The sequence below is a fragment of the Mustela lutreola genome, chromosome 7 (genome assembly GCF_030435805.1).
Source record: "Mustela lutreola isolate mMusLut2 chromosome 7, mMusLut2.pri, whole genome shotgun sequence".
NCBI classification, from domain to species: Eukaryota; Metazoa; Chordata; class Mammalia; order Carnivora; family Mustelidae; genus Mustela; species Mustela lutreola.
In genome coordinates this window covers 102,620,955-102,647,761 of record NC_081296.1, presented here as the reverse complement: position 1 = coordinate 102,647,761, position 26,807 = coordinate 102,620,955, and the positions used below count along the sequence as shown (strand labels likewise).

Genomic DNA, 26,807 nt, shown 5'->3' with positions numbered 1-26,807 from the left:
AGAATAAAGATTAATGAATTTATAACAAACTTTCTTAAACTCTTCCAAAAAAATAAGAGAACACTTTCTAATTCATTCTATCAAGCTGTCATTACCCTAATACCAAAGGCAGATGAAGACAACACAAGGGAAAAAACTACAGACCAATACCCATTATGATGATAATCCAAAAATAATCAATAAAATACTAGCAAGCTAAATATAACAATATATTAAAAGGACTATACAACACGACCAAGCTGGATTTATCTCAGGAATGCAAGAGTCATTCACATATATGAAAATCAATCAATGTAAAAACCATATTAACAGCACGAAGGGCAAATCCACATGGACATTTCAATAGATGCAAAAAAAGTGTTTTAAAAAATCCAATATCCTTCCATAGTGCAATTGCTGGGTATAAAAAATAAAAAATTAAAAAAAAAATCCAATATCCTACCAAACAAACTAGGGACTGTAGTAGGATGTTGCTTAAATGAACAAAAGGTATTCAAGAACATATTACTAACATCACACTTCACAGTGAAAAATTAAAAGCTTTCTTCCTAAGATGAGGACAAGACATGGATGTCTGCTATTGTCACTTCCAGTAACATTGTACTAAAAGTTCTAGCTAGAGAAATTAGGCAAGTAAATAAAATAAAAGACACCCAGATGAAAAGGGAAGGAAAAACCATCCTGACTTGCACTAAACATGATCTTATGCATTGAAAACCCTTAAGAATTCAGACACACGGGGCGCCTGGGTGGCTCAGTGGTTTAAGCCTCTGCCTTCGGCTCAGGTCATAATCTCAGGGTCCTGGGATCGAGCCCCACATCGGGCTCTCTGCTCAGCGGGGAGCCTGCTTCCCCCTCTCTCTCTGTTTGCCTCTCTGCCTACTTGTGATCTGTCTCTGTCTATCAAATAAATAAATAAAAATCTTAAAAAAAAAAAAGAATTCAGACACACACACACACACACACACACACACGCATACATACACACAAAAATTAGAGCTAACAAATGAGTTCAGCCAAGTGCCAAGACACAGGATCAAAATACAAAAGTCAGTTATATATCTATACAATTTCACTGAAAATTTCACATTTTCACAATCTGAAAATGAAATTAAGTAAACAGTTCCATTTATAATAGCATCCGAAGAATAAAATGCTTGAGAAAATAATTGACCAAGAAAATACAGGACTTACACACCAAAAACTACAAAACAATATGGGAAGAAATTAAAGAAAAAAGTTCAAGTGGAAAGATATCCCACATTCCTAGATTGAAAGCTAATACTGTAAGTTGACATTATTCCCCCAAATTGATCTCCAGATTCAATGAAACACCTACCAAAATCCCAATTGATTTTTTTTTTGAAGAAGTGAACACACTGATCCTAGAATGCATGTGAAATTTAAAGGGACACTAGGCAGCTAAAGCACACTTGAAAAGAAGAACAAAGATTCACACTTGCAATTTCAAAATTTACAAAAAGCTACAGTAATAAAAAGATGGAGATTCTGGTACAATGATAGATATATAAAGGAATAGAATTGAATAGAATTAAGAGTATAGACATAAATCTATACTTATTTGGTTAATTGATTTTCAAGAAGGATGCTAAGACCACTCAATCTAGAAATAATACTTTTCAGCAAATGATGAAGAAACAACTGGATATCAATGTGCAAAAGAATTAATATGGATCCTTATCTAACATCACATACAAAAAATTAACTCAGTATAAAGAATTAAATGTAAGAGGTCAAACTAAAAAAAACCTAGAAGGAAACAAAAGTGAAATCCTTATGACCTTGGATTAGTCAACGGTTTCTTAAATATGAGACCAAAAGCACAAGTGTCAGGGGAAGAAAAAAAAGATAAAGGAGACTTTATTAAAATTAAAACTTTGTGTATTGAAAGACACTATCAAGAAAGTGAAAAGACAACACAGGGAGTGAGAGAAAATATTTGTGAATCACATGTGTTTATTATACAGAATAAAGAATTCTTACAACTCTACGAAAGTTGAACAACCCAGTGAAAAGGTGGGCAAAAGGGTCGTCTGGGTGGCTCAGTGGGTTAAGTCTCTTGCCTTTGGCTCAGGTCATGATCTCAGGGTCCTGGGATCGAGGCCCACATCAGGATCAGCAGGGATCCTGCTTCCTCTTCTCTCTGCCTACTTGTGATCTCTCTGTCAAATATATAAAATCTTAAAAAAAAAAAAAAAAAAGAAAGAAAAGGTGGGCAAAGGTTCTGAACAGATATTTCTCCAATATATACCAATGGCCAATAAGCCCATGAAAATATGCTCAACATCATTAGACATCAGGAGAATTCAAATCAAAATCATAATAGTATGCCAATTTATAGCTGGTAGGATAGCTATATTTTTTAAAGGAAAATAACAAATATTCGTCAGGATATGGAGAAATTGGACCCTCAAATATTGGTGATTGGAATGTAAGATGTTTTAGGTTCTGTGGAGAACTTTTGGAAGAATTTTGGTAGCTCTTCAATGAGTTAAACATAGTTACTATAGGATACAACGATTCCACTCCTAATAGAATTAGAAACACACATCTACGGAAACATGGACATGGATGTCCATAAAACATCTTTCATAATAGTCCAAAAGTGGAAACTACCAAAGCATCCATCAGCTGATAAATTTATATTACAAATACAGTATAGCTATACAATGGAATACTATTCAGTCATTAAAAAGAAATAAAGTAATGCAGTGCATGGGTGGCTCAGTCGGTTAAGCACCAACTCTTGATTTCAGCTCAGGTCATCATCTCAGGGTCCTGGAATCAAGCCTGCTTTGGGCTCCTCACTCAGTGGGGAGTCTGCTTGTCTCCCTCGACCTCTTTCCACTCTCTCAGTCTATATCTTTCAAATAAATAAATACACTGAAAAAAAAAAGAAATTAAGTATTGTTGCATGCAACAACATGAATAAACCTTAAAAACATGATGCTATCTTAAAGTAAAACAAAAAGGCCACATATTGTAAGATACAATTTATATGATATGTCCAGAACAGACAAATCTGTAGAGACAAAAAGTATTAGTGATTTCCAGAGACTGGGGAAAAGAAGAAATAAGGAATGACTGCTCAATGTGTATGAGATTTCTTCTGGGGGTGATGAAAGCATTACAGAATTAGGTACTGTTGATGGTTGCAGAACATGATGAACATACTAAAAACTAGTGAATTGTATACTTTACTATTAAAAATGCTATGTGAATTTTATCTCAAGAAAAAAGTGAAACAAATTGAAGACAGTTTTTGCTATATATACAAATATATCAACATAATCATGATGGTGTTATTTCTTCTTTACATATCTTTATATAATTTTAAATAGACTTTTTATTTTATTTTTTTTAAAGATTTTATTTATTTATTTGACAGAGAGAGATCACAAGTAGGCAGAGAGGCAGGCAGAGAGAGAGAGAGGAGGAAGCAGGCTCCCTGCTGAGCAGAGAGCCCAACGTGGGACTCGATCCCAGGACCCTGAGATCATGACCTGAGCCCAAGGCAGCGGCTTAACCCAGGCACCCTTAAATAGACTTTTTAAAAGCAATTTTACATTATAGAAAAAAAGAAGATACTACAAAGGGTTCTGGTTTACCCCACACCAGGTTTCTCCTATTATTAACATCCTGCACTATTATAACACATTTGTTACAATTAAGAAATGATACTGATGCACTATTATTAAGTCCATAATTTATTCAGATTTCCTTAGTTTTTGCCTAATGTATCTTTTCTATTCCGTGATCCCATTAAGGATACCATGCTACATTTAGTTGTCACGCTTCTTTAGGCATCTCTTGGCTGTAACATTTTGCCTTTCCTTATTTTTGATGACCTTGACAGTTTTGAGAAGTATAAGTCAGTTATTTCGCAGGATGCCCCTCTGTTAGAATTTACTGTTTTTTCTCTTGATTAGACTGGCAGTAGTTCTGCTGCTATTAAAAATTTAAGAACTTTCTGTCTCCTGTATTATGTCAGAGGAATTAACTCCATTATCTAAGAGGCTAATCAAGAGATATTTTTCATCTTTATTGAGGTTTAACTGACAAAATTTTCCAATTTTTAAAGTGTACGATGTGATGATTTGATTCACTTATAAACTGTATAAGGATTCCTCCCAGAGATCTTACCTAAATAATCCCTTCTCAATTTTTGCTTCTCCCAATATAGCTGAGGGACATTGCCCTCAGGTTTCCTAGAGGCCACAGTGTAATGGAGGGGATCTTTGAGTTATTACCCCTTATCTCTCAGAGTCACATCGTGTGACTAAATATTCTGATCTTTTGATCTCTCTGATGTTTCAAGGGAGGACTTTAGGGTCACATCATCAGTATTTTCTGTAGAGTATTTCCTGATAGTGAATTTCTTAATTTTGACTTCCTTTGTTATTTGGGAGAACCAGTAGTTTTCCAAGTTGTCACTTCTCAGTTTTAACAATATTCTCAACTTACATTTATTCTCTCAAATTTTACTATAAGCAGTTAGAATAAACTAGGCTACATTTTCAACCCTTAGCATGAAAATCTCCTCAGCTAAATATCATACAATACTTTAGACAATCTACCCCTGTTAATGGATATTTTGGTTTTATTCTCTTCTACTATGACAAATATTACTGCTATAGAGTTTCTTGTACATACATCTTTTTATATATCTTGTCAGTCGGTATTTCAGATGGATTTATAAAAAAAGAATTTCTTGATAAAGGAAAACAGAATATGTAATTTTGCCAAATTACTTAATTTCCTTCCATGTTTTTAAGTGATTTTTGTACCACATGATAGTATCTGTTCCCCAAGTCTTGCTAACAACATTTTCAAACTTCAGTGCTTGGCATTATGATACATAAGATATTTTTGTGCAGTTTTATCTTGCATTTTGTAAGATAAAATGCATTATCTTGCATTATTGTAAGCATAAACATTTTTTTTCTACTATCAAGATCTCTTCATTTTTTTTTAACTTTTGAAGAATATTTTACCCAAAAGTTAAATATACTAAAATATGGTATGTTTAACTTCTTTGAATACTTTGAAGATTTTATTTCATTATGATATGGTTTCAATTTTGTTTTTCTGTTTCAGGGATCTGGCTTCAATCCTATTGTGACTCTTTTGTCAGTAATTTTTCTTTTTTCCTGGATGCTTTTATCATTTCTGTTTGTCTTTTTGTTGTTTTTAGCACTTTTACCTTGTTATGTGTAGGTACACATTATTCACTTCTTTTTAACCTGAGACTTTATACAATTATTGTTTTTTAAAGATTATCAGCTATTCTATCCTATTTACTATTTCTCTCCCCCCCCACCTTGGATCTAGTTATTTTGGCATAGACTTTTTTTCTTCTTACTCACTTGTTTCATATGCTTTCTTCTCTATTCTCCATCTTTTTTACATTTTCATGCTTCATTCTACAATTTTTTTTCTAAACTTTCATCAGTTCAATATTCTCTCTTCGTCTATATCAAATATATTATTAAACTCATCTGTGAGTTCTTAGTATCAGCTTCTGATTTTTTTAGTTGGCTTAGTCTAATAGTTTCTCATTTTATTTCTTTGGATTTTTTTTTTTTAGGTCAGTTGTTGAAACTCTACTATCTAGATTCCCTGTAAATACTATAGGTATTTCTGTTTTCTGTTGTTTCTCTTAGACTTAGATCATTGTAAAGGTGTGTTAGGGTGTGCTACGGCTGTCACAAGAAAGCATCACAGACTAGACGGCTTACAGAACAGAAATATATTATCTCATAGTCATGCAGGCTAGACATCCAAGATCAAGGTCAGCAGGTTTAGTTCTTTCTGAAGCCTCTCTTCTTGGTGGGTAGATGACCATCTTCCTCTGACATCTTCACATGGTCTTTCCTTTGTATGTGTTTATGCCCTAAACTCCCTTTCTCATAAGGACATAAATTATATTACTTTAGGGCCCATCCATAACATAAATTTTATCTTAATTACCTCTTTACAGACCAGACTGTCTCTATTAACAGTTATATTCTGATGTTTTAGGGGTTAGGACTTCAACATATGAATTCACAGGGAAACAATTCCATCTCTAATTATCACTTTGTCTTATTTCTTTATATCTTTGTAGGACTTATTGAAACTTAAGATGACAGTGCCTTTCTCCAGAGGATTTGTAGTCGTCTCTGGCATGTGGCCTATACATTAAAAATTCTAGATAACCTTAATCCAGTATGTGCTGGAGTTGATTCAAAGCTGTGATTCAGTGAGGGTAGGTCTATTTCAATTTCATCTTTACTCCTAACCTGCAGTCCTGGGGTTCCAATTCAAACCAGTTTTTGTTTGTTTGTTTGTTTGTTTTTTGTTTTTAGAGGTGATTTCCAAGTTTGAAATCATGTTTGAAATTTCAATTTCTTTATTTGTTTTTTTATTTTATTATTTTTTTCGGTGTTCCAAGATTCATTGTTTATGCACCACACACAGTGCTCCATGTAATATGTGCCCTCCTTAATACCCACCACAGGCTCACTCAACCCCCCACCCATTTCCCCTCCAAAATCCACAGTTTGTTTCTCAGTGTTCACAGTCTCTCATGCTTTGTCTCAGACCTGGTATCTTATCAGACTTTATTTTTGGTGACCAAAATTCTGCCCCTCTTGGTCTTTGAATTTGTTGAAAATTTTGCTTAGCTTTTCAGTTTTTCATCTACTTCTTTGGGAATATGTTTATTGTTCTTCAGCAAAAGTGGACACAAATGCTGGATTATACTGTGTTTCCATCTTTTCTTAGCACTTAGCCTTGCACTTCTCACTGAACTGTTTGTTCTCTGTTGTCTATATAGACAGACAAATAGATACATATAAAGGCACAGATATGTAGAAAGTCACATTTCAACTTCCTAATTATGCTGTCAGTGGAAGAAATGATTGAGATTACCTACAATGCCATCCCTAGGAACAAATTTCCACCCTTATCACTTAATAGGCTCAAACTAGACATATAACAATGACAAGAAAGGAAAAATACATTTAAATATTAATTTTTTTTTCATTTATATATAATTTCAGTGTTAAAATAATTATTTGAGAGCTAGAAGATTAATGCTAGGAAGTTTTACCATATTGTTGTTTTTTTTTTAAACAACATCCCTAGAAATGTATACTCAAATATTTTCTTCATTGGTTGATTTAGATGGATAGATTAGATAGCTCTGAGTAAATGAATTTGGTAGAGAAATGTGTATAGTTTAGATACTTGATAAACTAAAAAAAATGTCAAATATATGTTATCTGCAGAATAAACAAAGTAAGTGAGAGAATTTTCAATTCTGTATACTGGAAGTCTGTTTCTGAGAATGAGGTCTTTAGGTTGAAAACTAAGGTCAAAATAATAGTTACTATAAATTATCGTCAATAATTAAGGATCTGTGTGTAATTTATTTTGTACTTATTAATTTTTAACAATGGGTAAGAAATCAATATTTTGTGTTTACTTGAATGTTTTAGTAACTAAAAATGATAATGGTATTATTTGAATAGCCAGAAGATATATTTGTTCCATACAATCAAAGGAAGAAAAACATGAAAATTTTATTATGGGCCTAGAGTTTCTCAAAGGGTAATGATTAGTCAGATATGCTTTACCAATTTCCTATTTACAATTTAATTTTTCTTTTAAAAATTTACTAATTCAAGATGTAAAAGGAACATAAAATCCAGACAATATTCTGAAATGCCAATAAGTAGCTTGGTAAAGTTTAATATCAGTTCTTCATATCTGTATTAATGAGAAGGCTACATTTTATCTGAAAAGATCATGCACTGAGTCAGATGCTGCAATACCTGTCTCCTTTGACTTTTCTCCATAAGGAAGTATCTGGTGAATATGGAAATACTTTGTACTGCAGAGAATGACTGCTCCAGAAATACACTGCATTATGTCACTTTTAAAATTAATTACTTTGAGCACTTTATAAATTCAAAACTAGTTTTTTAATTAACAGATGTATCCTAATAAAAAGGAAATTATCATTCTGAAATGTCTCTAGTCTTCCTAAAATAAAACTGTCAACATAGATTACGACTTAAATCCAAATAAAACAATTACTTGCAAACCTAAATTAAAGTTAGAATGTAATACTTCAATATTAGAAATTATTAATGGGATTACAGGGTTTCTTGGCAAAATAATCCAGCTCCAGGTGGGAAGTGGTAGAGTCTCTTAAAAAATCAGTGTATTTCTTAGATGATCTTTGAATATAAGATACTACTTCCCCACTTAGTTCAAACTCATATAGTGAAAATAATATTTTTTAATCACTTATATATCTCTCTCCAATTCATTAAATCCAAGTTTTAGTCCATTTCTAATTGAGGAAAGCATTCTCCAACAAAATGTTTGGAAAAATTGTATTATGTTTCCATGTAAAATATGGTGGAAACATATTGGGGAGCAGGTTCATCTTTAGATTAGACTTAATAATATACAACAAAGCAGGGGCAGTATGAGTAAAATGAGAGGATGTGTGCTATTTGCTTAAAAGACGCATACAAGGTAGAATAGTGTTTATTTTTGTTAGTCTGAGTAGTAACTGAAAGTGAGTGTGTATGTTGTGGGAGAATCGGGGAGTGCTAATTCTATTTGTTTTATCTGGATGCTGTTTCCACAAATGTATTCAGTTTGAGAAAACTCATTTTGTTACATATTTACAATAACGTGCAGTTTTCTGTATGTATACTGAAATTCCATGAACATTAAAAAAAAACAAGATATATAAATCAAGCATGGCAAATACTGGTATTTATTGAAACTGGGCCACAGTTGCAGCATTATTTGCAATAGACAAAAATGTCAGAACCTAAATGTTTATCAACAGATGAATAGATAAAATATTATCTATATAATGAAATATTATTCAGTCTTAACAAAAAGGAGATGCTCCTTCTTACAACAACATGGATGAATCTGGAGGACACTATGCAAAGTGAAATAAGCCAGACACCAAAAGAAAAAAAAAAAAACTGCACGATTTCACTATATGTGTAATCTAAAAAAGTCGAATATGTAAAAGCAGAGAAAAGAACAGTGTTCAGTAGGGGCTGAAGGTGGGGAGGAGAAATCGGGTGATGTTTGTTAAAGGGTATAAAGTTTCAGTTATTATGTAAAATGAGTAAGTCTAGAGAGCCAACATATAGCATGATGACTACAGTTAATAAAACTGTATTGAATACTTTAAGTTTGCTAAAAAAGTAGTTTTAGGTGCTCTCATCACCAAAAATAACGATAACTGTGAGGAGATGATATGTTGTTAGTTTGAATGTAGCTATCATTTCATTATGTATATGTATAAGGAATCATCATTTTGTACATCTTAAGTAAATATAATTATTTTTAAAAATATGGTAAAGACTAAAAAAGGAATTGGATGACAGAAAATGTATTTATGTTCTACATTTAGAATTCTAAGCATTGTAGAATTTTCTAAATAAAAACAAATTTTAATTTAATTAATTAATTAATTAAAACTTTAAGTAGGCTTCACACCCAGCATGGAGCCCAAAGAGGGGTTGGAACTTCTGACCCTGAGGTCAAGACCTCAGCTGTGATCAAGACCTCAGTTGAAATCAAGAGTTGGATGCTTAACTATTGAGTCCCCCAGGTGCCCCCAAATAAAAAATTTTAAATGACACCAGGCAGATAGCTGATTCAGAAACCATTGTTGACTTCCTGACATGAAGATTTTGCACAGAAAATAAACACTATTATTTTTGTGTAAAACAATGGCTTGGGGGGAAAAAAAGAAAACACTTAAATAAAATGGTCTGGAACAAACAATTCATGAAACATCATATTCCTTGACTGATGCCTCTCCCTAGTACTAGTTTGCGATCACATATACGTCTGGGACTTTCCTCCTTTTTTAGGTGGGCTTCCCTTAAAAACACAGGAAGCACAGGAAAGTGGGGTCAGAAGGGGAAGAAAGTCAATAAAAGATGCATTCATGAATGGGCACTGCTGTGGACACCTGGGGCTCAGACTCCCTGACTATAACTTGAGAGAATTTTCCTACCAAGGAGTGAAGAAATTGAGGTTATTTATCTACCAACAAATGTCCCTTATTGTTTTGTTTTTGTGGGCATTAGCTCCTTTGCATTTATGACCTGCTTCTTGGCAGAACTAATGTGTTTCTACAGCAACAGAAAGCCTTCAGACTCAGGTGTTGAGGTAGGAAGCCATTCATTCATTCAATGACTTCTTCATTAAATAGCAGGTGACCTGCAAGATGGACCAAGAGACCAAGGCCAGACCCTTATACAGATAAAACACTTTCTTATGTATAGGTTTAATTTTTAAAAAAATGGAATGAATTAATATCACTACCCATCTAATAACTTTTAATTTGGGTTTTGTGGTTTGATTCCTTTTCTTTAATACAAAGTTGATAAAAAATAAAATAGAAATTTAGAACATATGGAGTACAGGGATTTTGTATACTTTCATGGTTCTGAGTATTTTCTCCAAGATTTTGAAATAAGAATTCTCCCACTTTCAGAGCTGATGACATGCACTGAATCCACCTCCATTTCAACTCTGTTGTTCTAGAGTGAGATTTGTATTCTAAAAGATTTCACTTATGATTCCATCATTCTATTTATAGGTCTCTTGTAATAAGGACAGTTTAATTAACAGAATTCAAAATAACCTAGGGAATATAGACCATGGAAATCCATTATGCTTACCAAGTAACATTTCTTTTTTAAGAGATTTTATTTATTTACTTGACAGACAGAGATCACAAGTAGGCAGAGGTGCAGGGGTGGGGAAGCAGGCTCCCTGCTGAGCAGAGAGCCCAATGCAGGGTTTGATCCCAGGGCCCCACCTGAGCCAAAGGCAGAGGCTTAACCCACTGAGCCACTCAGGCACCCTAGCAAATAATATTATGAAGAGGTATACAACTCATTCTAGGCTTGCCTATGTATTAGAAGTACAGAAAATAACTTAAAGTGAAATAAGATTAGAAAATTCAATGTGATAATTCCCATTTAAATAACATGTGGCTAATTGGCACTAATGCAGGCTCATTCCTATGGAAAACATTCAGGAAAAGACAAAAATTAATAAGTAAAACAGACACTTAATCTTAGGCTAGAATCTGGGAGAAACTGGCATATTTTAAATATAAATAGTAGTTGAGGGGGAAAAAAGAAAGAAAGGAAGAAACCTACTATGAATTTAATTCTTCACTCAAGTCAAGAGCCTTACTGAAAGAAAAAAAAGAACTAAGAAAGATGCTTTATCTGTTCCCCAACTAAATGGCACATTTCAGGAGCTATTTGCAGAGGAAGCACCACAATACCTGCATTCTGGAAAGTATAGCTCACTACAAGGGAGCACTGAAGAGGGGACAGACACACACACACACACACACACACACACACAAAAGAAAGAAAGAAATTCTGTTGCTGCATGCTGGGACTTATATATTTACCTATTTTTTTTTTTTTTTTTGGTTTAGAATCAGAAAAGCAGATAAGGCAAGTAGTAGAAAAATCCCCTGGAGTATTCGAGAATTGCAGGGCCTGCTCCTTAAGGCTCCAGTAGTCTGCCCATTATGATGACTCTCAGAAGAGCATTTCTCCATTACTCAAGTGGAAAGGGAGTGGGACCCAAGACAATCCATATATTCTGTTAAGAAAATTACATCCTGATAGATCTAAACTCTCTTTAAGAAAAATAATCAGCATTGGGCTAGTAAAAAATTACTGCCACAGAAGAGAAAGAGACTAGCACAAAGACGAGTACATCTCTGACAATAATTTATTGCAAGATCCAGAAGAAAATTACAATTACTTATTTGAAAAGGCTTAAGGCCTTGCCAGTGTCAGGTAAAGACATAAGAAAATGGGATGAAGAAAAGAAAGCAATAAATGAGTTGTCCAAGGGCTTTAAGGACAATTTTAAATTAGTGATAAAGATAAAATTTCCATTTGGCCCTGGTGTGGATATCCACTGCTGTGGAAAAATCAAAGCAGTGATGTGGACCAGAAGCATGGGAAGTTTTCCCAGAACACAGAGAAAAATGACAGATTTGATGAAAGAAAGTGAATACTCACATCTTATATATATCAAAATGAATGTATGCAGAGAGAGAGGAAAAAAAGAGTAAAGATAAAGTCAAGAGTAGTTAAATCCCCAAAGAGTATAAGCAGTCTAAACAGAGAAGATATAAATAAGAGAAAACATTTCAGGATATCAGGGGTGAAAAAGGATTTACCACACATAAGGTATAATTCCAGAAAAATCCTTATCCAGGCAAATCCTGATAAAATATGTGAATCACCGACATGAAGTGAAAACACTGAAACCACCTAAGGAGAAAAAGCAAATGTCTATAGTGAATAAAAATTCAAACTTGCCACAGACCTGTCCTCTGTAGTAATGAATGATAAAATACATTGGTGTAACAGGCATTAAATATTATGAAAATATAGAAATGTAAGTAATCTAATTAAGAAGGTTGGTTTTATATATTTATATATAAAACTTCGTATCTCACATTAAGGATTCACAGTTACTTTCCGAGTCAATAAATATTTACCTGGAAAAGATCTTCTAACTGGCCACAAGGAAAATTTCAACAAACATAAAAAAGAAGTTGTACAGTCTACATTTTTTGTGCAATAATTAGCATAGCAGATAATTAATCACAGGCAGCGATTTTTCCTTGGCAGCTCCTTAGTTAAGCAATAATTCAAGACTATAATTATTGCAATCTACATTGAAACTAACAAAAGAGATAACATGTTATGTCAAAAATAAAATGAAACAGTGAATTCTATACTCAGGACAAGATGTATAAATCTAAATAGTTTCATCAGTCAATAGGTAAGAATAAACATAAATAAACTAATTATTCAGTCTAAGAAGCTAAAACTGTTATGCCAAAATTATCCCAATTAATCTAAGAGAGAGATAGGAATAAGGAAAGATGAAAACTAACGCACAACTTGATTAATTATAAAGCATACAATGGTATAATTGACAAATCTGAAAGCTAGTAGATTGAAGGGACAAAAAAGATGAAAACTCAAGAATTCACAAAACATATATATGAATACATATACACACAAAGAAAATAAAAGTACAAGTTTTGAGAATGAAAAAAAAGTGATGTAAGCATAGATTTAGAGGAGCTATTTATTCAATTTTAAGACTGTGCTACTCATGAAATTATATTTTAGTAAACATTCAGAAATGCATGACTTACTATGATGCCACAAATTGTATAGACTAACAGGGAAGACCCTTCAAAAACACATGGGTCCAGATGACGAGCAGGTGAGCTCTTTTGAACCTTTGTATAATAATTTCTATGATACTCTGGAACTCATAAAAATCATAAACTTCCCAGCTAACCTAAAAAAAAGAAATTTCAGACAAGTTTCAGAGAAGAATATAAATACGAGAAAATTCTAACTAAAATTATTAGTAACTCTAGTATTTCATTGAGGTCTTTTTTTTTTTTAAGATTTTATTTATTTATTTTTTTTACAGAGAGAGAGAAAGAGAGTGAAAGAGAGAGATAGCAGGAGGAGAGTGGGAGAGAGAGAAGCAAACTTCCTGTTCAGCAGGGAGTCAGATGTGGGACTCAATCCCAGAACCCTGGGACAGTGACCTGAACCAAAGGCAGACCCTTAACTGATTAACTACCCAGGAGCCCCTATTGAAATCTTAATACAGTATTACAAGTATGTTTTTTTGTTTTTGTTTTTGTTTTTCCTGATCCACAAAGCTATTCCAACATAATAAGCTCTCTGTGCCTCAGTTTCTTCATCTATGAACTGGAATTAATGAGAAATTCTTACCTTATACTGTGATTTCAAAGATGAATGTATTAAGTTTAAATGGCTTAGATATTTTATTTATATGTATCCACTGGTGGTATTTCTCAGGAGAATCCTGACTAACAGATCTTCACAAGAAACCCAAGTTTAAAATTACCATAAAATAACTATAACTTATACCATAAAGGCATTTGATTAAATTCATTAGTCATGCATACTGGGCGAGTTAGGGGTGTGTGTGTGAAGGGGTGTATGGCTAGGAAAAACAAACCTACAACCAGAAACAATAGCACAAAACCTTTTATTAAACTAAGGATTGTATACCCATTTGAAACTAACACTCAATGGCATCCTGAACTGTGAAACATTGGAAGCATTCCAATTAAAATCTGAAATACGTTATCACTAACGTTTTTCAGTTTTATGACAGAAGTTACCGCCATAAACTACTGACAGAAGTTTATGACAGAAATCTCACAAAAAAGGAGGAGTGGGGACTCATGACTCCTAAAGAAAAATCAATAGAAACTATCACTATTGGCAGATTATATGATTGTTTTGCTATCTGATAAACTTAAGACAACTGAAGAAAAAGAAAAACAGACCTAAGAAGCGATTTCAGCTGGTTATCAAATGAATATACAAAAATGAAATAACTCTCTTACCTACCAACAATAACAACTTAGAAAACATAATTTTAAAAATTTCTCATTAGTAACAATAAGGTATAAATTTCCAAAATATATAAGGCATACATAAACAAAACTGCAACATAGTATCACAGTCTTTAAAAAGGCTAAATGAATTCAGAAACCATCAATGTTCCTAGGTGTATGAAAATTGTTTGTTCAAATCAAAACTACATTGAGATCCCACCTCAATGACTGTCAAAATGACTAGCATAAACAACACAGGAAGCAATGGATGTTGGCAGGGATACAGAGAAAGGGGAACTCTCTTACACTGTTGAGGTAGGCAAAGTGGTGCAGCCACTCTGAAAAAAGTATGGAGCTTCTATGCCTAATAGGGCATAGAACTGCTCTATTCCTCAGCATTTGCATTACCAGGTATTTACCCAAAGGATGCAAAAAAACTGATTTAAAGGGGCACATGCACCCTGATGTTTATGGCAACATTATCAACAACAGCCAAATTATGGAAAGAGCCTAAATGTCCAACAACTGATGAATGGATAAAGATAGGTAGTATGTGTGAGATTAAGAGTCACTTATGGTTTGTCTCCCTCCCAATCCCATCTTCTTTCATTTATTCTTCTCCTACCCACTTAAGCCAAATAAAAAAAATTATAAAAAAAAAAAGATAGGTAGTATGTGTATATGTATGTATGTATGTATGTATGTATATATAGTATATAACAATGGAATATTTTTCAACCATTAAAAATAATGAAATCTTGGGGCACCTGGGTGGCTCAGTGGGTTAAAGCCTCTGCCTTCGGCTCAGGTCATGATCCCGGAGTCCTTGGATCAAGTCCCGCATCAGGCTCTCTGCTCAGCAGGAAGCCTGCTTCCTCCTCTCTCTCTGCCTGCCTCTCTGCCTACTTGTGATCTCTGTCTGTCAAATAAATAAATAAAATCTTTTAAAAAAATGAAATCTTGCCATTTGCAATGACATGGCTGGAGCTAGAGTGCATTATGCTAAGCAAAATAAGTCAGTCAGAGAAAACCAGATACCATATGATTTCACTCATAAGTAGAATTTAAGAAACAAAACAGATGAACATAGGGGAAAAAAAAAAAGAGTGAGAGGGGGGTAAACCATAAGAGACCCTTAACTACAGAGAATAAACAGGGTTGCTGGAGCGGAGGTAGGCAAGGGATGGGCTAAATGGGCGATGGGGATTAAGGAGGGAACTTGTTATGTGCACTGGGTGTTGCATGTACAAGTGATGAATCACAAAATTCTACTCCTGAAATAGTATTACATATTATTACATATTAACATATAATATTACATTATATGTTAAGTAACTAGAATTTAAATACAAATTGGAAACATTAAAAAAAGAAACTGAAAAAGTAAATAAACTCTGAAGTTGACTGTAAATTTTATATGACTAGTACCGAAACTGATTCATTTGTTTGTAATCATACCCAATATACTTGTTGACTATAGACCCTTTTCCTTCTTGGGATAGTCTCTCTTTCTTTCTCTTTCTCTCAATCTCTTTCTCTCTATTTCTCTTTGCATCTCTCTGAATTGTCTAGAGGTTTCCCCTGCGTGGAGAATAAAATCTTCTTTTCATACTGGTCTATGGAGTTCTTCATGAGTTGGTCCCTAATGACTTTCTAGAAAGCTATCTTCCTGTCCTTCAATGCAATAGACTCCAAGAACCAATGTTTTGCCATGTGTCTGTACATCTCTTCTCACATCTATATGTGGCCTTTTGTTTTTCAGGTCTATCTCAAAATCCATTTCCTAATGATACTATCTAATATAATCCTCAATGTTTTCATACTCTATTATATCCCACTTTTTAAAAGTATTTATTGCAATCTGCAATTATCCTTATAGTTTGTTTGTCTGATTATTGGCTATTATGTTTCATTCCATTAGAATGTAAGCTTTTGAAAGAAACCAAATGCTCAACAAAGGGAGCTTGGTTAGGCGATTCCATTGCACACACACACTGGGATTGTTGTTCAGTCATTAAGAATGCTGCTAAAGGGGCTTCTGGGTAGCTCTGTAAATTAAGCATCTGACTCTTTATTTTAGGTCATGATCTCAGGGTCCTGGGATCCGGCCCCATGTGGGGCTCTGTGCTCAAGGTGGAGTCTGCGTGAGAGTCTCTCTCTCCTTCCCTTTCCCCTTCTGCCACTCCCCTCATTCACTCTCCTGCTCTCCCTCTTCCTCTCTTAAATAAACAAACAAACAAACAAACAAATAAGTAAAGTCTTTTTAAAAAGTGCTTCTAAAGATGATCACTTATTGCCAAGGAAAGATGTCACTCTATATAGAAGAAAAAGAAAGGATACAAACAGGTAAAGAAATATATCATTCAAAATATGTATCTGTAACAATTTTCCCTTTTCCAAATCCTAACCAAGAGATTTATTGTTTCAGGACATGAGAGTTAGGGTATATGCTCTTTTCAGAATTTTTCATTAGGAAGAAAAAAAATTTATTAATATTTTAGCAACATTTTTTAGCAACATTTCAACTTGTAAAAAAAATAGGCATTTGCATTAAATATGCTGCATTACACATTAAGGACTTAGAGAACTAAGTTTAGTATGGTCAGGCCATATTTTTTTTAAAAGTATAATAATACAGAAGATAAAGGAACTGAATAGAACAGAATGGAACATATCAAAATACTTTGGTGCAAAGGGTAATATTATGAATAAAAATGTGTTTTGGATGTGTGTATGTGTACTGAGTCAGGATAAAAATATATTTATTATGCTGTAATGGAGGTAAGTAAATGGCAAGAAAAGAAAGTTTGGAAATGGCTGCTATAAATGAGTTTTACTTGGGGGGGTAGATGGGAAAAATAAGAAAATTCCCCTTTTCTGGTTATAGGAGTGTAAGAAAAAGAGGGGGAAAGAGAAATATGAGAGGTCTCCTATATCCCAGACTTTTGCTGAGTAGAGGGGTTTGTCAGATACATGGAGAACAGAGGTCAGAGCTACCTCTGCTTCTATTCTTTTCCATGAGATCCCAGGCTTCTCACTGTTTTATATGGGAGCAACTGCATCCAAGTGAACTTGAAATAGGAGAACTTCAAATCTAGTTTTGGTTCTCCTTTTGATTCCCTAGGAAGGGAATGATCCCCTCTGTTTTAAACAAGAACTATTCCATTTAGCTCTCATGATTACTCTCCTGAGTAACACAAGTACAGCTGAGGTAGGTTGATTTGTCCAAGCTAGGAAAGTGTGATTCCATAAAGATTTCGAAGAAAAATTCCTAAAGACAAAGGTCTGGATAGCAGGCTCCAGAGGGCTTGGCCAAACAGTTTTTGTGCAGACTCTTGCCCAAGAGACACGTGTGAGCTCCTGCCTTTGTTTCTTTTGGCTGCTGGAACAAAGCACCCCAAACTGGGTGGCTTATGACAACAGAAATTTATTCTCTTAACGCTTCTTGAAGCTAGAAGTCCAAAATCATGGTGTCGGCAGGGCCATGCTCTCTCTGAAGGTGCCAGGAAGGAATACGCTCCTTACCTTTTCTTAGCTCTTGGTATTGCCAGCAGTCCTCCACCTTCCTCAACTTACAGATGCATCACTCCAGTCTCTGCCTCTGTTGCTGCACGGTATTCTCTGTGTGTGTCTGTTTCTGTGCCTTCTTCTCTTCTAAGGACATTGGTCATATTGGGTGAAGGGCCACCCTACTTCATGATGACCTCATTTTAACTAATAACATCTGTTAAAACCCTACTTCCAAATGGGGCCAAGGTCTGGGATTCTGAGAAGACAAGAATTTGGGGGGACACTAACCTGGTACAGCTCCCTGCGCCTCCTTCCCTCTTCTCATCTCTATCTTGTTGTATTCTTCCTGGTTAACCTTCAGACTACTTAGCCACATGTTAGGCTTGTCTTATTTTCTTTGCCAATTTGGTGGCACACTGGGCTTATTCAATCTCCTAATTACTACTTTCCTATCTATAGTTTTGTTTTTCTTTCTCCCTCCTTTGATGAATCTGTTATGAATTTCCCCTGGAAACCCCCAACCCTCCACTTCTTTGGATCTGCTCCTGAAGTTTGAACTTGGATAATAATGTTTTGCTTCCTTGAGCCACCCGTAATAGACAGAACCCAGTCCTATTCCCTTACTGACTTATTTATAGAGGATCGGGATGTACAACTCTAGCTAATATTTTGAAATATTATCTTATATTCAATTTGTTTCTGATTTCCTGTAATTCTTGCTTCTCTAAGGTTCTACACTTATCAAAGCTGAGCACACCTTCAGGGAAAGGGCAGAAACCAAGGGAAAAAGAAGCGTCAGGCATTTGAAAGAAAAAAAGGTTTTTTTTTTTTTTTTGGAAGATCTAGGCTTTAAATTATTAAGCTTTAGCTTGGAGAATTCAGACCACAGCAGTTTTTCTATAAAGCAGAGAGTAAGAGAATGCAAGATTCAAATGACTTTCATTTTTCCCTTTGCAAGGATGGTCAACTTCCCTCTGGCCTGGTGGGAGTTTTATGGCCAGGAAGAATAGAAGAGCATAGAGAGAGGAAGGAAAATGTGATGTAGAGTTGGAAGATAGGGATATACATATTTCTGAGGGGGACTTCCCTGTCCTCTCTTATGCCTGAAAGGTAGTAGTGACCTTCGTATACGTTAGGTATTCCATGGTATAGAAAGCTTATTTTTTTCAATCTTGCCTTAACTTTTGGATGAAAATATCTCAGAGTGTAAATCAGGGAAACTACAAAGGAATATAAAGATCAACATGGCATAGTCAGGTAAAGAAAGAATAAAGAATAATACCATATGGTTTCCAAGGTGTGTGGTGTGGAGGAGATCCAGACTTTCCTGATGGCCCCAGAGAAGAATGAGAAAATTCTTCAATGTCAAGAAGTCTGGGAGAAGCCTGAGGTCAGAAGAAGGTAATAGCTGTGTCCTTATCACTGAAAGACACTGGGTGAAGATGTGAGCCATGGGTGCCATGGGGTAAGTGGCAGACACTCAGAAATCAAATGGAAGTCTAATGATGTTGGGTGAAAGAACACACTTCTCTCTAATATAAGGACAAAACATGAACCAACCATTTGTGGGATGAGGACAAAGTGAAGGGCACATGAGAGAAACCCTGAAAAACTAGGTAATTAGATAAAAGGTGCTAAATTAAAAAAAAAATGGTCTAGAGAGAGAGAGTTCCTGCACAAGCCCAGTGGGGGAGAGGTAAGGAGGGGGTGGGTAGATAATCCCAAGCAGTGTCCACACCCAGCACAGAGTTCAGTGTGGGGCTGGATCCCCCAATCCTGAGTTCATGACCTGAGCTGAAACCAAGAGTTGGACACTCAGCTTACTGAAATACCCAGGCAACCCAACATATGCTAAATTTTAAATCAAGAAGAGGCTGTGCTTCCTTGAGTTTTCCCAACCATTAGCTGATGTGAGTAGCTTGTCAAGAGGTCAAGTTCAATTACAATGTTTAAAGTCTATGTTATGTTATGGCATATTATATTAATTGTATTGGTGTTGTGATGCTAAATTTTGAAACCAGTACCTGATATGACCCAAATTTTCTTTCCTTTATTTCCTGTTACATGCACAAATATAAATTACTCCAAATATAGAATCATGGGGAACATTTTAGCTCAACTCTCTTCTAATCCTTTATATCTTATCTGTGGCTTAATCAAATCGCTTTCTTGTCAGAAACAGTGGGCTTCTTTACATTTCTACCACAAAATTGCTAATCCAACTTTGATGTTGATCTTTAATCTAGTCTACTGGTGACCTAGAAGTGTAAGCATTACTTCATACCAATCTGTTTTTAAAAGATAGTAAACCAAGAAAAATGATAAGTGGAAACTTCTCTGTGTTAATATTTAAGCTGTGGAGTTTTCAAAAATAATCTTGAAGTAGAATTGTACTCTCAAATTTTCAAGTTTTCAGACAATCTTAAGCTTTTCCTAAGTACTAAAATGCCAAACCATTACAGATAAACTGTAGGAAGACTTCAGAATTCAATGTAACTGGACAGAAATGGGACAGATGAACTTTGAATGAAAGCAAGTAACGTCATGCCTTTTAGAGAAAACACTTACTTCATCATGCTTATAAAACTAAAGATTCTGAGCTGTTAGCTAACGTCAAAATGGAAGTGATTCAAGTCGTGGTCACATATACTAATGCTCTTTGACAACTAACAAATATTATCAATAAAAATATTAGGAGTAATAATATATTATTAGAGTACTATGTGTCAGGTGCTGAGCTATGTATCTTATGTGCACTACTTTACTTAAAATTCTTAATAACCTCTTGCTCTTTTTGTTTTATGAAATAAGGGAAACATCAAGGTCAAACTGACGTCAGATATTCAAGCTCAAGGCAGTCTGATGTCAAAGCTCAGACATTTACCTACTATGTTACACTGCCCTGAACTGAACATCTTCTACTCTGGAACAAATCTGCATTTTTTTCTGTTCCTGAAATAGTGTCAGAATCAAGGGAGACGTGCCAGAATAAGAATAGATCTAGGGCAGGGCTACTAAAATTGTCAAGGCTATGGTATATGAGGGTAGGCTTTAAAAAATAATAATTATAGGTTCAAGATACAAACTATAGAAAACATGAGTGGTTCACAAAATCCTGGAGGTCTAGAACTATAGACTAGCATATCTGTCTTAAAGAAGGAGGGCATATGAGAGAGAACGTTCTTTACTAAATCTCGGAGATTTGCTATTTTTAAGCTGAAGATAGAATATAGAATATCAAGACTATAAAGACCTTGCCTCATGTTTTCTACCTCTGCCTCTACTTTCCTGTGTTTGTGAGGTACTTCTCACCAGCAGCCACAATATATCTGAGACCTTAGCCCCATCATCTGGTAACAAATTACCTTGGCATTCTCTCAAAACAGTCTCCTTATAGTCAGCCTTTCCTAGGTACCTCCTTTTTCATTTAGACCCTGGATTTGCTACCTCTGGGGATTATCCTTTGGGTATTTTGTTACTTCCTCAAGCCATATATCTCTCCTTGATTTCTTTCAGTCCATACAATGGGGATTTGATGTGCTTCTTTATTTCTAATTTAGCAGTTGCCTTTCTCACTCCCCTTTTTGTTCTCACTAAAGCCCTGTTGAGGGACAATCCTGTTTCCCAAATGAAATCCTGAGTTCTGCTGTTTATGAACAAGTGCCCCCTGCCTGTCTTCTGGAGATGACCAGACCCCCAATACTATGCTTTGTCTCACTGATAGTAAATCATGTCTCGCTGTCATCTGAAACAGTCAATTCTAGGTGATGCTGCTTAGGTTTTTTCTAAGCTTGGATGCGGTGAAGCTATTACCAAGTGGGAGAAAATGAAACTAGGTGGACAGTCATTTGGTTAGAGAAAACTTATCAGAACAGAATATTTTGTAACCTACAGGAATGATTCAATTGTAGGGTTTAATTAGACTTTATTATAATCTGAGTTAGCTTTAAAGAGAACTGGTCCATTGGGCAGAGGTTGAGGAAGGGATAGTTTTGGGTCTCAGATTCATATCCGAGCCACAGAAAAATGGAGTTTGCATTCACAGATTTTGGAAATATCAGAAGTAGATTTAGCTTCAGGATAAAAGGATGAGGCCAGAGATCTGTATACACAGACAACTGAGATATGATTCAGGGTGAGTTATAGTCCAAATAAGATGTGATATAAACCAGGAATCTGTGATCAAGAAGAATAAGGCAAGCACAAGGAAGTGTGGGGCAACAGATTAGGGTGTGTAGTTTCTGAGAGATAACCTATATACCCATGATGATTTCTACATTCTTGCTTAGTTTTATAAACCAGACATGGAATAGTGTATATGTGATTTAAAGGACCACTGGTGGAAACAGGGAGTAACCGTAAAAATACACAAGACTTGGTATTTGCTTTATGGGAAGAGGCTAGGTTAGAAAGAAAGGACAGATTTGCTACTAATATTCTGACTTTGCCCTACTCCGCAGTATCTCCTGAATTACTAGCTTTTCTTCTTTCCGTCCCACTATCTGGGGTGTATCTTGTACTAAGCCCTGATTCCCTCCGTGACATTGCCTCTCCCACGTTATCTAGGTTGGAATGTCACGCTCATGCTGGAAGATGGAGATAGAAATTAAAAAGAAACCATAGTTAATAAAACTATAACAGGTTATTAAGGTAATAAGGGTTGTCAGAGGAGAGCCCCTAAATTCTCATGGTCCTGTAATCAGAAAAGATTAAGTGTTCACTGCTGTTCTTATTACAAGAATACTCTTCAGTGAGCCTTAGCAGATGCAACGTGGGATTCCTTTGGGCTCAATGCAGCGTCCATACTCACAAGGCAAAATCCAAGAAGCTGGTAATCCATAAAGTTATTTACACTGCTCCTACAGCAAACTACACTAATTGGGCTGCAGAGTGTCCTGGGTCTGATTTCATTGCAGCCTTTGGACCTGTCTTCTAAAACTCCTCTCCTCTCTGATAAATCTTCTCCCTGCCAGTCATTAAGTCTCAGCTCAGGCTCACCACCTGGAGGCCTTTAGTCGCTAGTGCTAGGTGTGGCTGAATACAACACACTGGGTTGGTCAGGGCAGATTAAAAAAATGTTGAATTTCAAGCAGAAAACAAAAAAACAAAAAACAAACAAAAGACCTTGATTGGTTGAACTCGCCATTTGTTTCCAAGAGTTATCTATCCAATGTTTTCATAGGAACAACAACAAAAAATATTAAATCCAGTGCAATTTTTATCCTCATTGCCATGTTACTCAATTAACGGTTGCATGTAAAATTTGCCACCTAGTGCCTTGGGACTTTATTTATATAATACCCATAGTAGTGGTGCATATGTTGACCAACACACCCTGTCCACTATGTGTGTTTCTTTAAAGGAAGGGATTCTGTCTTATATATTTTTGTATGTTTCAAATCTAGAATTAGGCCTGGCCCAGAGTACATACATCTGGCTGTTTCCTCAACTGAAATAAATTCTGCAATGTCCAGGTTCTCTAAGTTCTCTCCAAGCTCCAAAGAGTTCATTCAGGAACTGCTGAGGTTTCCATGGCTGAGATGTGCACTACGTGGAAAATAAAGGCCCTGTGAGTTCCCAAAGCTTATACTCTAATGTTCAAGGTTAAGGAAAAAAATCTCCATTAGGGATACTCACTTAGTCTGGATTCCTTTGTAAATGGGATATACACTGAGATTCTGTGATAATAAGATATTTAAATCTAGAGTTCTGCAAACAGTCAAAGGGCCTAGGATTCCATAAATACCCCCCCCCCCCCCACAAAGGACAGTGCCGGTATGCAGGTGAAGTACTATTTGCAGAACATGAGCAGCTAAAATCTGGAAGTACCTCGTGGACATACTGTGAGCTGCCATCTGAGAGTTGCAATTTACAGTCCCTTGAAGCTGCTGTGCTGTACTACGCAAGAATGATTTACTTTTAAAAGACAGATCTTCAGAAACTTAAGACAATTCCTACCGCCCACCTTCCCTACACAAATGACTAGTGAACTTCATTCTCTTGAGAAATGACACACATTGAGTTTTAGTTCTAAAATGATACTTAATTCCATCCTTGAAAGTGGCATTTCAAAAGAAGGGGTCCCCAACAACATGTGAGTCATCCATTGGGACCCTCTCAACATTCTTGGTTCCTCCTATCTTGGAAAGCCAGAGGGTAAGCACTAGATCACACCCTAAAAAGATAAAATGCATAATTCACTTAATTGAGTTAAAGGACCTCATTGGAGACAATGGGGACTATTCATTTTCATGTGTTTGGAGCTCCCTCCCCACAGCAGAAGTAGCAGGGGGAGAGGGAACTGCAGTATGTTATGCTAATTTATTATGGGAGCAGATAAATGAATACTATGCTCCAGATTCTCCATAGCAATTACTTTTGTTACCCATGTATAAATGCACTTTTTTTAAAGCTATTTTAATCACTTCCTTATCCATATGCCGTTTGAATTGTGAAGAATATATTCAAGAAAGTGAATTGCACGCAGGAAGCACTAATTATTGTAATTATAAAAACAACTCACAAACCACTTCTATATTCCCAGTTTTCCCTAGCAGAATTTGGTTAAGTATTCCTACACTCGCTCCAATGTAAATTAAAGATGCCTCCAATTTTCTGATCCTTTTCTAACTACGAATTTCTTAAACTCAGTATCAGAACTAGCTAGCTCTGCTCCCAATGAGAGTCTGTCTTTCACAAAAGAGAAAAGATTTTCAAAGCAGCTAACTTTAGTAGGAGACGTTGCATATTAAATAAACTAAGCTCTGAACTCCTAGTGTTTCTCCCCTAGAGAGGAGAGACACCTCATCGCCACGATGACCACATTTCCATTTAAAAGGATGGAAATGGAGAAGAAACGAAGGCACTTCCAAGTGGCTGCTGGCCTGTTCTGCCCTCTAGTCAAGCAGAACGGGTCCTGGAAGACCTTGGCCGGCGGGGAGGAGGAGGTAGTGTGTTGTAATTACCCTGATCTAGGCTGGTAGCCGGCCCTTCCGCGTGCAAGCGCAAACAGCGGCATCAGGCATAACAGCGGCGGCAGCGCCGCGGAGCTCCGAGTCCGGGGAGGGCCTCGGCGGGGAAAGCTGGAGGCCGGATGTGGCCGGCCTCGCGGAGCCTCTCGGCGCTGTCCATACTGATGAGCTCCTCGGCTGACACAGGCAGGCTGAGCGAAGGCGGAGCAGAGGAGGCAGAGGAGGCGCGGAGGCAGGCGGCTGAGCCGCGCACCCGGCTTTGACGTCGCCCAGCTGCGGCTAGCAGCTCGCGCTCTCAGCACGTAGCGCGCAACGTGACCACACACAGCCTCTCTCTCGGGCAGCCCGGGAGCCCGTCCGCCTGCTTTCGGCTTCGCCCTCCTCTTCCACCTCCTCCTCTCGCCTCCGCGGCGCGCACCCCCGCGCACACCCAGAGATTCCGGCCGGCGTCGAGCCCTGGGCGCTCCGCCGCCCGGCCCGGCACCTCTGCCGCAGCTGGGGCCCGACCCGCGGCCACGCAGCTGGGTGTCCTCCTCGGGCGGCCGCTCCCGCGTCCAGCTCTGGATGCCAGCACTACGTTAGCCCAGGCGGGGAACCCCTTCGGCGGCTCCCTCCTCTAAACTCCCGCCTGTCCCGACCGCCCCCACCCCTCCACCCCTCCACCTGGCGGGGGCGGCGCGGAAGCCCAGAGGACGCGCGCGGTGCCGGTGGGCACGCGTAGACGTGTGTGCGGATCCGGTCTCTGCTTGGCATTCTCCCTCTTTCGCAAGTGGCGGTGCCTGGACTCTGCTTTCGGCTCCCGGAATTGGTGCGGCCGCCCGGAGCCCCTTCTTCGCTGGCAGGGCGCTAACGGCTATTTTGGAGAACGGTGGTGGCGGCGGCGGTGGCGGCGGCGGCGGCGGCGGCGGCTGAGGCTGGTGCCCGAGAGAGCTCCAGACGCACACTCTGCTCCGCGTCGGTCCCTGTCCTCCTTCCTCCCCCTCCTCCCATCCCTTCCTCCCCACCCCCGTCTCCCTAGCCCCACTCCTCCTCTTCCTCCTCCTCTTCCTCCTCTCCCTGCTCGGCGATGCGAGCCTGTATCGTGTAACAGGATTGGCGTTGCAATGGCAACTGATGGAATGGGGGAAGGCAAGACAGCAGGGCTGGGGGCTCCGGACTGCGGGCGGGCGGGCCGCTGCCGCCGCTTGACGCTGCTCCGGGGACCTTCGCGAGTTACTTTGTAAAGGCGAACCCAGGCGAGGACGCCCCTGCTCGGTGCCCCGAGTCAGAGGCCACTTCCTGCTCCGTGGCTGCCCGCGTCAGGCTCGCACCGCTCGGCACCCCCGGACCCCGGCCCGCGCCCGCTGCCAGCCCAGCGCGCCGCCGCCGCCGTAGCTGCGGAGACTCGAGCCCGCTACCCTGAAGAACACTTCGCCTCGCGGCCCCCTTCCCATCACGCCCCCTGCTCCTCCCCGGCGTCTGCGATTTTCCTAGGCGCCCGGTGTGAGTGCGGCGTGCGTGTGAGTGTGTGTCAGGGTATTGTGTTGTGTGTGTGTGTGTGTGTGTGTGTATGAGTGTGGGGTGTGCGGGGCTCCTGCGCTCCGCTCACGGACGCTGCCGGGGAAGGACGGACAGACGGCGCTTTCTTCTTCGGCGAGCGGTTCCCGGGCACCTCGGCGCGGCCCGGGCGCGAGTGGAGCGCGCTCGGCTAGCCGCCGGCCTCCGGAAGGTCCCGCTGCGTACCCCCTGGGCTGGATATGTTCATGTTCACGTGAAGATGGATTTAGTGTACGGTCTCGTGTGGCTGCTGACAGTCCTCCTGGAGGGGATCTCTGGCCAAGGAGTATACG

General features: G+C 37.8%; 2 protein-coding genes across 2 annotated transcripts in view; one reads left to right on the top strand and one right to left on the bottom strand.

The window, feature by feature from the left end:
• Positions 1-2,032: 2,032 nt before the first annotated feature.
• LOC131837230 (sterile alpha motif domain-containing protein 1-like) lies at positions 2,033-26,411 on the bottom strand. Its single transcript, XM_059183425.1, has 5 exons — positions 26,289-26,411; positions 25,642-25,886; positions 24,973-25,551; positions 12,272-12,365; positions 2,033-2,201 (listed from the first exon to the last, which is right to left on the bottom strand). The coding sequence occupies exons 1-4, from the start codon at positions 26,409-26,411 to the stop codon at positions 12,302-12,304; spliced, it is 1,011 nt and encodes a 336-aa protein (XP_059039408.1). The 3' UTR covers positions 2,033-2,201; positions 12,272-12,301.
• Positions 25,543-26,807, top strand: part of MDGA2 (MAM domain containing glycosylphosphatidylinositol anchor 2) — an 879,614-nt gene continuing 878,349 nt past the window's right edge. Inside the window, exon 1 of the mRNA XM_059182014.1 lies at positions 25,543-26,807. Coding sequence (XP_059037997.1) covers positions 26,528-26,807 — 280 coding nt within the window. The 5' untranslated portion in view covers positions 25,543-26,527.

What these genes read in the sequence shown, in the direction of transcription:
- LOC131837230 (XM_059183425.1), bottom strand. Translation starts at nt 26,411, where the DNA reads ATGGGAAGGGGGCCGCGAGGCGAAGTGTTCTTCAGGGTAGCGGGCTCG. An exon ending in GGGTCCGGGGGTGCCGAGCG is followed by an intron (nt 25,887 to 26,288) that starts GTGCGAGCCTGA and finishes CACCAGCCTCAG; the next exon opens with CCGCCGCCGCCGCCGCCGCC. An exon ending in GGCTACCAGCCTAGATCAGG is followed by an intron (nt 12,366 to 24,972) that starts GTAATTACAACA and finishes TTTTCTCCTTAG; the next exon opens with GTGGTTTCAGTGTTTTCACT.